The 12,784-nt window shown below is 42.1% G+C and overlaps 1 protein-coding gene across 1 annotated transcript in view; it reads left to right on the top strand.

The window, feature by feature from the left end:
• LOC140948259 (uncharacterized) overlaps positions 1-12,116 on the top strand; it is a 20,689-nt gene extending 8,573 nt beyond the window's left edge. The window contains exons 4-11 of the mRNA XM_073397490.1: positions 1,869-2,480; positions 3,629-3,853; positions 4,541-5,124; positions 6,052-6,229; positions 6,987-7,456; positions 8,500-8,677; positions 9,412-9,992; positions 11,277-12,116. Of these exons, the coding sequence (XP_073253591.1) occupies positions 1,869-2,480; positions 3,629-3,853; positions 4,541-5,124; positions 6,052-6,229; positions 6,987-7,456; positions 8,500-8,677; positions 9,412-9,992; positions 11,277-11,744 (3,296 nt within the window). The 3' untranslated portion in view covers positions 11,745-12,116. The remainder of the gene's footprint in view (positions 1-1,868; positions 2,481-3,628; positions 3,854-4,540; positions 5,125-6,051; positions 6,230-6,986; positions 7,457-8,499; positions 8,678-9,411; positions 9,993-11,276) is intronic.
• The last annotated feature ends 668 nt before the right edge of the window (positions 12,117-12,784 follow it).

Here is a 12,784-nt window from a genome sequence, read left to right as displayed (position 1 = left end):
TGTTAATTAATAAGAGTTTAACGACGTATCAAACAAAGTTAAGTACAAAAGTAGGTTAAGTTTGATTGTCCGGGTGGACGTAGTCCTGAATAGGACTGTTGTTGTTGACAGTGACTGACGTTTCGACAACCTGTGCGGTAGTCATCTTCAGAGTCAAAGTGAGTTGTATCACGTCAGTTGATGGTATTATGCTCTGGTTATTGATCTGATTGGTCAATTACGTCGTGATGTTTTTGGTCGTCTGTCAGTTAAGCCGTGATGTTATTGCCTATGAAGACTCGTAACCAGTAGTTGGTGCGTTTCGATCCGTCTATTGTCACAGTTAAACAGTCGTCTATTGTTAGTCAAATTGTCATTCTCTCGTAGTTAGTTTTGCTTGATCTCGTCAATAAGTCGTTTGTACGGCGCTGGTAACTGTTGGCTACGATTCAGTGGCGTTTGTTCTAAGTTAGTAAACCAGCTTTCTAAAGTAAGACGTTGATAGTAGTCTGTAGAATACGTTATACATGTCGCAGAGCCTCAGTCAATTTGATGTTTCGTCTTTAAATGGTGTTCAGCAATGTGATTGTTGACGTCACCATTCTTCGTAGCTCGTTTGTGTTCGGTCAGTCGCGTGCTTAGGTTTCTGCCGGTTTCACCAATGTAAGAAGCCTGGCAGTCGCAGCATTTGATCTTGTATACTGCTCCCTGTCTGTCCCCCGGTTTGTCTTTGTCCTTGACATTAGTAAGCAGTCGCTGTAAAGTGGTTATCGGTTTGTGTGCAACACGTATATTGTAAGGTTGTAATATACCCTTTTTCGGATCATATAACGGGACAGTACTCTAGTACTTTTTTTTTTTAATTTGTACGCTTCCATTTGTTGTTTATTTGAAGTGAGACAAAGGCAGTAAGTATATACATGTACGTCTAGTGTATCTGGTCCATAATGGGATAGAATTCAAGCATACGTAGTATTTGCTACTGGGTTACCCGTCACGAGTCAAGCATGTGACCCGTCGTTCATAGAGGGTGAGTAGGCAGACATGTGACTTTCAGTTCGCCGTTAAACTACATGTGCTTCATTCTATGCCCACTCTTTTCGAACTTATTGCACTAATTACACTACAAGCTAGCAAATTCACACAGTGCAGTAGATACTTTACTTGCTTATCAAAGGATGTGAAGTATATGAAATAATTCATTTTTGAACTGCGGTTGTAGATGAGAGTGAAGAATGATCATCAAAACAGACCAGGCCTGCAGACGTAATCAAACCTCGGTTGGTAACGTCCGCGAAGCAGCAATAATAGGGACCTTACGATCCGACAACGGCGACGTCCATGAAAACCTTGCTGAAAAATAGACTCCGCATTATTTCAACCCATTTCGCGATTATCCCAAGTCGCCCAGTTACTTAAAAGATTGGAATTTATGTTGGAGCTGAAGAGAAGGGGCCTCTCCTGAGTTCAAACAGAAATGGTCGAATTTAACGCCTTGCCGTTCTGTCCTCAAGAAAAACTTAAAATTTGGTCAAAGAAATGTACAAAAAAGCGTGATACACGTGCAGAGCTGTTGTTTTGCTTACTAAACCCACTGCTTTTTGACGTTTGCCGTTGCCGTCGCCATGGTAGTTTCGTAAGGTCCCCCAACGGACTCCACGAATTGCAGAAAATGCGTTTCGAGTTTCCTTTCAGCCTGATTGGCAAATTGACAATGGTATTTTCAACTGACCAATCATGACGGGCTCTTAAATCCTGGTACACAGTAGGAGGCCCAGAGCAAGGATTTCGGCGCTGTTTCGGTGACGAAGTTAACAGGGTTTAGTCTCGTTTGTGGTGCAGGCTAGCTTACCATTGCAATTACTTTTTTTTTTTTTTTTCATTATTAGAGGTGGGTCCTGTTACGGTAACAAGTGATGCAAAAACAGTCATTGAAGCTGTTAACAATCTGAGGGCTTCTGGAGGCGGGGACTGCCCTGAGCTAGGCATGACGGGTCTTTACCAGGCCCTGCTCCACTGTCTTCCCGAGACTAACATCTACTACTTCTCGGATGCTGATGTGAAAGATGAGAATAGAGAAAATGAAGTCTTGTCTCTGGCCAAGAAAAAGAAGGTGAAGATTAACTTGATTTTGTCCGGTCAATGTAGTCGTCGCAAAAGACGAAACGTCCAGCAATCCGATAGCTTCAAAGAGTTTCTCCGTATAAGGAGAAGCGCCCAAGGTCAAGCTCTGTACCAGTCAATCGCTAGCCAAACTGGTGGACAGGTTTTTCAAGCTACCAAATCTGAGGTGGCTGATCTTGTGGAAATAATCGATCCCGGAAGCCCTGTTAACTCCTCTGTTGACCTGCAAGAAGTTGAGCTGCTGAACATAGAGGAATCTCGAGCTCAGTACTTTAGTGGTCAGTCTTATTTCGTGGATATCGATAGTTCGCTACAAAGCTTGGTTCTGGTACTCACAGCAGCTGGGTCTCCCAGTTTAGACATCCAAATTGTGGAAGGTAATAAAACACTGGCTATTATTAACCTGCGTTGCAGCTGGACTTCAGGTGATTTTACGCGGGACGATTCACAACGTTGATTTTTAGCGTGAAACATCGTTGTAACGTTGGGACAATGTTGTAACTAAATGTATTCGAAACAATGTTGCAACGCTGTGTTTTGCTAAAAATCGTTGTTGCGAATCGTCTCGTGTAACATCGCCTTTATCCAGCACTCGAGAACTATAAATAGAGAACTTGATATTTAGACTGTCTGCGACGCAGGCTAGCTTCTGGGAAGGGGGGGGGGGGTACTCCCTATGATGGTCTATACGGGGAGGCTCCGCCCGAAAGGGGTACCTTTTCAAGGCTTCAGGTATATGAAAGGGTATGAATTTCAATTGTTGAAGTATATAAAAGGGTAGGGAAATCTGTTTTTTGGGTCTGTGAAAGGACCCAAAAGAGCTAAGACATGAACTTATGGCTTTTTAAAGAGAAGAAAACATTCTAATTTAGTGATTGATTCCAATTTAAAAGAAAGTGCATTTACAGCAGTTAAGAGAGATGCAAAGTCTTAAACAAAGTATGTGAAGGGTTCTATTTGTCAATAGAAAGTATACGAAAGCGGTGGCTGCCTTTTTCGAGAAGAATGGTATATGTTAAAGGGTAAGGGTTTGAACCTCGGGGCAGAGCCTCTCCGTACAAACATTTGCTGAGTACTCCCCCACCACGTGGGGCCTAACTACTGTATACCAATTCAGAAAGCTATTTCTGCAAAACTACAAACTTTTACAACTGTAAATCGCGTCATGAAAGAGTATCAAAACTTAATGTTAACGATTTACATGGTAAATCTAGTCTTAAATCCTTTCATAGCAACTATTGTCATGAAGAAAGAGAAGATAATACTATTGCCCTTTTCTGCATGAGGATATTGGTCCGCTGAAAAATAACAGGTATTAGAAACGACCTGTGCAAGTAAAGGAAAATCTGTAAGTAAATGGACCAAAACAGACAAATCATAAATGAAGAAATGCTATCGTTTCAGGTAAAGAAGGCGGAAAAAAAAGAACAACAAGCCTAACAGGGATTGGACAAAAGCTGCGCTTGACATAGCAATCTAAAATTAGTTGTAAAAAAGAAGTAATTTCATACTGAATTTTTTGCAGCAAACGCGACTTTGCAAGAAAAAATTGTAACCTCCTCAAGTAGACTTCTTGTATTAGAAGTTAGTAGCCTGGTTAGCGGTTTACTGAACATGACGGTCTCCTGTGTTGGTCCCTATACTCTGCAAGTAACCGGCTTTAGTCCTTTGGATTTCACCTATCAGCTTTTAGACGTCGAAGACCTGGAACGAGGAATTACAAGGCGTGTTGTGGGAAATCCGTTAAGAGGTAAACCAATCAAATTTTGCTTACAAACCTTTTTCTTGTTAGATGTTCTCGATGACATCGGTGCTTTAGTAAGCTCTCTGTCTACTTACCACAGGGGTGTGCCCATAGGAACAAGGGCATGTATCAAGTTTAGCTTAGCTTCTTCTTTGTTTTAAGTTTAAATGTATCAGTTAACTCCTATAGTGGCTATTCTCCCTGGCATATTTCTGAAATTTTTCCGTATAAGCAGGAATTTGACGCAACGAGAGTTCTTTCTTGTGTGTCATTTGATTATCAGCAATACTTGGTGCATTCGTCTCCTATTTCCTTGGATGCAAAGGAAATAAGAGACCGATCTGCACACAAGTTTAAGAAAGCTTACCACCGGGGTGTAACGTCCGACTCTTGCCCTTCCACGATTTCTCTTGTGTGTATTCGAAAGTTAGTACAGCCGGACATGTCTAAAGAATCGTCGAGATATAATGTAATTCTATTGGTCATTCTTTGTTCCAGCGTCATCACTCATGAATTAGCACTGACAAGTGCTTTATATATAGCTATCGACCTTGTGCCATGTTGACACCTTTTCTTTGAAAACTCAAAGAAATCGACCTGCAAAAAGAATTTTCTATCCGGCAGTCTACAAGTTTATTAAGGATAGGTTGCTCTACATTATGTCACTTTATTCCGGTACTCCTTTTCTTTCAGGCCAAACCCTGTGGCTCACATTAGATTTTGTTGGACGTAAGGAAATAGACAGAGTCAGCACTTTAACGCTCGTGGATTTAAACGGAACAGACCTTGAGACATTCAACATCACACAAGGGCAAGGCTACTACAAGAACTTCTATTTCGTTACCTTTGTTCCTTCTGCAGAGACATTTAGACTCAAGGTGACAGGAATAGACAAGACTAGGACCCGCTTTCAGCGTGTAAAGCCAACTTTATTTACTCTTGGTGACATTAAACTGTCTCAAAACGTTGACAATATAAACGGTTCAAACTCTATTTTCCCTGGTGAGACTTTGGAGGTGGATATCGATGTTCAAAACTCCGGGGACACGCAAAAGTTATATTTCAAGGCATCTGATGACTTGCGGTATTTCACAAGCATTAGTCCTTCGCAAGGCACCTTGGGAAAGAATGACACGTTGGTTCTTCGAGTTACCCTCCTTACCCCTAGCAACGCAACATATGGTGTTACAAGCACTGTCACTGTATTTGCGTCACAGAATTCTGACTTCACCCAGGTTGTTAATTTCATGGTTTTCTTTGTTACTGTAGCATCCAAGGTGAGTGAAATATGGCAAGTCAGAAATTGATCCCATGAGGGCCAAGATAAGGAGAGGAATGGGAACCCGTCAATAATTGCATGTTTTCTTAGGGTGCTTTCCATTCATTTGTCATAACTAACCGCCAGACTATTCCGGTCGTAATAAAAATATTGCTTTTAATCAAAACTAACCAGCCAGATCAGTCAAATTCTAAAAAGTATGTCTTCCGAAGGCGATGGTTTTTCAGAAAAAACTCTTGGAAAAAGCCTCTTTCATTGTCAAAATGACAGGTCCGGCCATGGTCTGGCCGACCAGTTCTGACTCGTGGAAAACTCCATTATATAGATCACTTATTCCAATACCATACTATACGTCAAAGTTTTTCCGGACAGGTCTAATGCCTTGCACTTGAACAAACTACCGCAAACCTGGAGAAACCAATTATTTGAGGTCACAAAAGCAATAAACTAAAATTTATGTGGAAATCATTCTAGAAATGCGTTCTTTGATCTTTAAGCGAAATCGTGGAACTCGCGTGCTATTGAAAAAACAAAAGCAAAAGCCATAAGCTAAAAGTCATTTATTGTATTGTGTAGATCCAGAAAATATCCTTAACCCCAACCCCCCTCCCTCACGGAGGCCTAGGGAAATTCAGAGGGAAAGGGGTGGGGGGTACAAAAGGAGGCAATTTCCGAGGAGCCGGGGGGGGCGGGGTCGAGGTCTTTTTTTCAGGGGGCTCCGAGTAAGATTGGTGAGTTATTAAAAACTAACAGCTGTTCTGTTGAGCAAGCTATCAGTTATTTTACCGTTAATCGGTGTTTTGTGGTCGAATAGAAATTCCAGGGGGAGTCGGGGGTCTAAAACAGAAGTGCCCTCCGTGGGGGGGGGGGGGGGGGGCTGGAATAACATTTCTTGGAACTACACATTCGATTTTTGCATTTGCAGTACCCAGACGTCTCTCCTCCCTCATGTTCTGTAACAAACCAAACCGGGACATGTGCAAGTGTTTACGGGAGACCAGAGTGCGTATCAGGCATGTGGTACGCACATGTCATGTTCATTGATGCCGGAGAAGGAATATTCTCAATAACGACTCGAGACAATGGGAATGGAACTTTAAACGGTAGGACTTGGAGCTTGTTAGTCTTTAAGTAAATGATTCATCATACCAAGAGCCATAATGGGATTATGGCTCTTGATCATACGCTTAACGTTTTAACCGCCTTTAGGTTTGATTTGTTTTGATTCTGGTTTCAAGAGTCATTTAATTTTTCCTTGGAAGAGTTATAACCATCGTTTGCACTCTTACAAAAACTGTTTGCAAGAGACTACTCTGTTGGCTCTACCTTCAAAATGTATAGCAGTCTTTAACAGCTGACCCCGTCTCAAAATACTCCAACGCAATCATTAAGCCCTTATTAGGTCTCTCTGTTAACGACAAAGTGTCAGAACATGACGGAAATTATTTTTTTTTCCTAAATTAAATATATAGGGCGTTTTAAGTCACATGGCCAGCAGAGATATGGAAATTTGTTGCCGCAAAAGAAGGTGTCTACCTAAAAAAAGAGTTCAACTCCAACAGGAATTGTTTGCGACTCCAACATGGCCGCTCTTTTAAATCTTTATTTTACTGTTTTATTTTATTATTTTGGGGGGTGCGGGGGGGGGGGGGGGGTGGCGTGCTGAGGGGGCACCAGCATAGTAGTCTTGCTAACGCAGACGTATTTTCGGTCTACTTTCCGGGTGGAGAGAAGCGACGATCGGAAATACGTCTGCGTTCTCAGGCCACCAACGTGGCGGAAGTGACGTCATGTGTAAAGGCTGTATAAAGTTAGCAACCCATTTCACAATAACAACTTATTTTGTGATATTCTTTTCAGTCGATGCCTTCAACCAGGGTTCTGTCAACAAATCCATCTCAGCTTCCTTTACCTCTGACTGCTGCAATCCAAGAGTTCTGTTCGTTGGTCTTGACCTCGTAGGAAATATGGGCACTTGTTCCATCAGCCTTGTACCTGATATTGTGTCCCTCAGAGCCGAACCGAACAAGACAGCTGTGTCCCTTTATCCTGGGAACACCACCAAGGTCCCTTTTACACTACTTAACCTCGGCTCTAAAGGTTCATTCTCATTTGAAGTGACTAAAGCGCCCACGCTTATTAGTTACGTAATGCCTTTTAGCCTCGTTTTAAAAGCCAATGCCAGTGCAGCTGTACAAGTTGTTATAAAGTCTCTTGGTGGGGTCAGAAAGCCACAGAATTTGACGGTCAAAGCTGTTATACAACCCGGAACTATACACGAGAGGAAGGTGACATTATTTTCTATTCAAGTGGCTTTGTCTAGATACAAGGTAAAGTTTTTTTGTGATACACCTACTTTATTCGAGCCCTAGCCTCTCATAAGCTCCTATGGTTACGTTTCTGTTATGTCTCCTCGCCACTTCTTTTTTATATATACTTGTTTTATATTATTTGTAATTTATACTATTGTGTGACAAATAAATAAAGGAAATTCAAACAGAACTGAATGTGGAGAATTCAAAACAACTTTCACCTGGCAACGATGTATTGAGGGACAATTATCATAAACTAAAGACGACAAAAGAATAATTTGCCGCCTTTCTGGTAGCCTGCGAAAACAGCCGTTTCTTTTTGCTCCTCGCCGCTTGTAGACGTTTCGCGAGAAGGAACGTCTGCGACTCAGCGACAGAAATTCCATACAGTTGACGTAAATCAATGTTTACATAATAAATTCGGCAGTCATGGGGTTCCAAATGCAAATTTGTTCAATTTTACGTTCTGCTGGTCGATTTTGGTAAAGTATTGTGTTCATCTGGGAAGGAGCTCCAGCAAAACTCAAATGCTTCTTCTAAAGAGGAATATGTTCCACAAATATTAACTGTTTCATCGTGTTTACATTTGACCTTTGTAGCCTTTTGTTTGTCATTCGTAAACAATAGCTGAAACAATGTAACTAGTCCGTCGTCCAATCAGCGCTTATGACCGGATTCCGGACAGATTTTACGTCATCAGTATGTAATTTCTGTCGCTGAGTCGCAGACGTTCCTCCTCGCGAAACGTCCCCAGCAGCGACGGGCGAGGAGAAACGGCTGTTTTCGGAGGCTACCTTTGTGGAGTAAGTTGTTTAACCATTTGATACAAAATTTGTCCGATTTGACTGATATAAATCAACACACTTGAACTTCGTTCAATCGAATTATTGCTCTTTTGGTATTCATTGGTTCGTCAAACATATTTCAGTGACAGATGTAGGTAACGGTCCGCTGCCATAGTTACTAATAAGCTTAATCTTTCTAAGGTGGCCAGGTTGTTTTATCAACTCACCGGCCCACTATCAACCTCTCTTCTGAAAACATCCAATTAAACTTTGCAGGACCCAGATCTTCTTCCTCCATCATGTACCATAATTAACCAAACTAGAAATTGCAACAATGCACATGACAGATCAAAGTGCATTTTCAGCACGTGGCATGTACATGTCATTTTCACAGATACCGGAGAAGGCCTGGCGTCGATAACAACACAAGGCAATGACAACGGAACTCTTCGAGGTAGGAGACGTTTATGCAGCCTTAGAATTACTACACTTTGTGTTTTGAAGATTAATGACTTCATTCTTTACACTCAATCAGTATTTAATACTGAGTACTCTGCAAGTAAACGAAATATACCCTAGCCAGACTACACTGAATATATTTTATAGAGACTATTGCTATCAGAGCTATTCACGTAGCTGAACAATTGTCTCACAGACTATGAGATAAGAAGGTGTAAAATTTCTAATGTTTAGGGCTGGTTTTCACTAGCGACGGAGTCGGAGTCGGAGTCGTAATCAGAAGCGTAGACCTTTACGATCTAGTGAAAACAGCGTTCTGATTCCGCGTACTACTCTGTCGTTTGCGGTCAAGTGAAAACTAGCTTGTCGGAGTCGCAAGAAGAAGCGGAAGAACTAAACCAATCACAAAGCGTGGGAATGTGCATTGTGATGGGTTTAGCCTTTCGCTTCTGCTTCCGACTCCGGCAATCTGGGCTTCACTAGGTCGCAGCGACGGAGTCATAAGCGCATTCGGAAGAAAATTGAAAGTAACGTTCTGATTCCGATTCCCGTCGCACTTATGTCTCTGCTTACAACTCCAATTTTTGATTTTCACTGAGTTATATTATAAACGCTCTTACGATTCTGCTTAGGACTCGGACTCCAACTCCGTCGCTTGTGAAAACCAGCCTTTAGCATACAACAGTGAATGCGACACTTATTTTCGTGTGTATCCATTATTGTTTTCAGTCGATGCTTTCGATCAGGGTGCAGTAAACACATCTATCACCGCTTCTTTCACATCAATCTGTTGTCATCCCAGAGTGCTTTTCGTGGGTCTAGACCTCGTAGGTAACATGGGCACTTGTTCTATCAGTCTTGTTCCAGATATTGTGTCCCTCAGAGCCAATCCAAGCAACACAGCTGTGTCCCTTTATCCTGGGAACACCACCAAGGTCCCTTTTACACTACTCAATCTCGGCTCCGCGGGATCGTTCTCTTTTGAAGTGACTAAAGCACCCAATATCATCAGTTACGTCATTCCTTTCAGCCTTGCACTGGAATCAAATGTCAGTGCAGATGGTTACGTGATGATCAAGTCACTTAGTGAGGCTAATGAGATGCAGAATCTGACTGTAAAGGCAATTTCAGAGTCAAACAGTGCCAGCGTAAAGGAGGTTACATTAGTTCAAATCAAGGTATTGGTACTGAAACACGTGCGATTAGAGGTTGTGGCACCTAACGATTACTACCCCCTGTCGCCCGGGCAGAAGCTGGAGGTTAACTTCACTATAAAGAACTTGGCATCATCTGAAACCTTCACATTTCTGGTGAGTTATAATTAGGGAGCTTAAGCGACGAGGACGGCGACGGCAACGAGAAGGGCAACTGAAAAAGCAAAAGGTTTATATTACCCAAACAACAACTTTGCAAGCGCATCACGATTTTCTGTACATTTCTTAGCCGTCACTGAACGACTACAACGTGAAAGTGCCTAATTTCACGTTTTGTCGAGGACGGGAACACAAGACAACAACTTTCCCTTTTTTTTTTTTTTTTTTTTTTTGTTGTTGTTTTTTCTGAACTTCCATACAGTCATCTAGAACTCAACTCCAAAAACATTTGCCAGCATTTGACGAATTAAACAAGATGGAATAAGCGCGTTAAAGTTTGAGGCAGAGCGAATTCACTTTTTAAGTGACGTTCTCCTAGCCGTCGCCGTCGTTGTTGCTGAAACTCTCTGATTACTAGCATTCTCAACCTCCACATCTTCCCAGGATGCACTGTGTTTCCCCCCTCCCTACCATCAAACTATTGTTCCCACTTTTCTTAGGAGTTTCATTATAATCGTCCCAAGAGAAAAGAAAAACGGTGCTTATGCAAAGTCCAGAGGCAAACAGTGTACCATGGGTAGATTTGTAAGAGCTAAACGATTACTAAGGCCATGACGACGAATTAACGAGGCGCTTGTCAGGATTAACACGGTTAATCATTTTAAACTTGCCTCGTGGGCAGGCAGGCATGAACACGTGACGAACCCGTAAGAACGTCACTGGGAGGCTAATTTTAATCCCGCCTGGATTTCTTGCAGATTTGCATTACGTCAAACGGTTAGTTTTTACGAAAAGAGTGGTAAAAAGCAAAATCTCTGTTTTCTTTTTGAGGTTTAGCTTACGCATACGTGTAACGATGCTTCATGTTTTTACTTTTTTTCGAGAACTCGTCACAAATATTTTCATTTTGTAGCAAACGAAAGAGTAGCTACTTTTCGCACGCCAGCTCATACCGCGAAAATGTAGCCTCTGCTCGCGGGGTATTATCTTAATGAAACAATTCCTGAAAAACGCCGTCGTCATTCGAAATTATTCTTTAAGTCTTCGCCCTTCATTGAGCGATGAGGGAACCATCTCTGTCAGAGCGCGAGGAAAACCATGGAAAAAGTTGATTAGCGTCCACGAAACCTCAGGTTTAAACAGAGAGAAAAAAACCCCTCGAGGGCGCGAGTTAGTGGTAACCGCTGTAACACAGATATTACATTTCGGATAGCCTTCTTAATTTTCTCATGTGACTTAACCTCCCTCAATGACTTACCTTGTTTGTTTTCTTTTCAACAGGTACACAGTAATCAATCTTCAATTGATGGAAGTATCCAGCCATCGCCAGTCTCTCTCGGTACAATGCAATCCTCCTCCTGCATCCTTGTCCTCGCGGCACGATTAGGCGCCGCTGAAAACACCATCGCGCTTGTAAACGTCACGACCGCGCCCGCGTCACCTAATGCTGACCAAAAAGAGCTGCAAGTTTTCTCTTTGACAGTGGCCGTAGGGGGCAGAGGCCCATCCGCAACAGAAAACTCCTTGGAAAACGGAACCAAACTGGAAACTTGGCATATAGTTTTGATCTTCCTCTCATCGTCTGTTTTCCTGCTGGTGCTGATTCTTATTATTTTGTTATTAGTTCACAAACGGAAACACGGTTCTTACTTCTCAAAAGAACCTGTTAAAGGTCACACAAATCCAGGATATGCCAGCAGTCAGCTACGACTTGAAAAACTCGAAGTCATCGTTTATAATCATTCTTAGAGACTGACCTCTCTAGGTCCTTGTGGACACATTTCATTAGCTTTTACATTAATACGAATTTTGAACAGCTAGTAAAACAGAAAGCACTTTTTCTATTACGGAAACTGTCTGCCACTTCCGGTAATAAAAAGGGATTCTTCAGTTATTCCCATTAGGAAGTCAAATTCTTTAGTCGTAGGTTCGCAAAATTATAGCCCTGTAACTTTAATTCACTGAGTCTTTCCAATCGAGGGAAATCAACTTTTTTTGTTGCCGTCATAAACTGTAGGAAATTAGAGAAGAACGGAGAGGTGTATGTTATAGAGTTGGTAATCGTTTTGGAACCAAGTGAATTCTTTGCGATATAAAAAGACATATATGATATATAGAGAACAGTTTATGTGGATTGCGGTTTTTGTGATGCCATTAGTATATATGCTGAGGTGGGGTTGAGCGTAACGCATAACCTATTCAATCATTTATTTTTACACCTTTACACACGTTAGGCATAGGTGACTGGTTCAGACCCGCAGTCGGAATCAGACAAGGATGTTTACTCTTACCGACACCTTCCAGCATCTTTCTGGAGAGAATTATGACTGACGCACTAAAAGATCACCAAGGAACAGTTAGCATTGGAGGCAGAGCGATTGCCAACTTAACTTTTGCTGGGGACATTGATGGTTTGGCAGGAAAAGAGGAGGAACTAGCCTCTCAGGTGGGTAGCCTGGATAAGATCTCCGCAGCCCTCTGCATGGAAATTACTGCAGAGGAGATAAAACTGATGAACAACAACCCAAACGGCAACAGCATTGACATCAGGATCAACGGTGAAAAATTTGACGAGGTTGACGGTATCAGGTATCTGGGCGCAGTCGTCACAGATCAAGGTTTCAAGCCTTAAGTAACGTCCAGAATTGTACAGACAACAGCAGCTCTAGCAAGACACGTCAAGACTGAAGACCATCTGGAGCGATAAACATTTTTCTCGAAGCTCAAAGATCAGACTTATGTGCTCCCTGGTTATCTCAGTACTACTATACGCCTACGAAACCTGGACG

This window comes from Porites lutea, chromosome 1 (genome assembly GCF_958299795.1).
Source record: "Porites lutea chromosome 1, jaPorLute2.1, whole genome shotgun sequence".
Classification (NCBI taxonomy): Eukaryota; Metazoa; Cnidaria; class Anthozoa; order Scleractinia; family Poritidae; genus Porites; species Porites lutea.
Note: the sequence above shows the minus strand (reverse complement) of the source record. Positions and strands in the feature narration are given on the sequence as shown.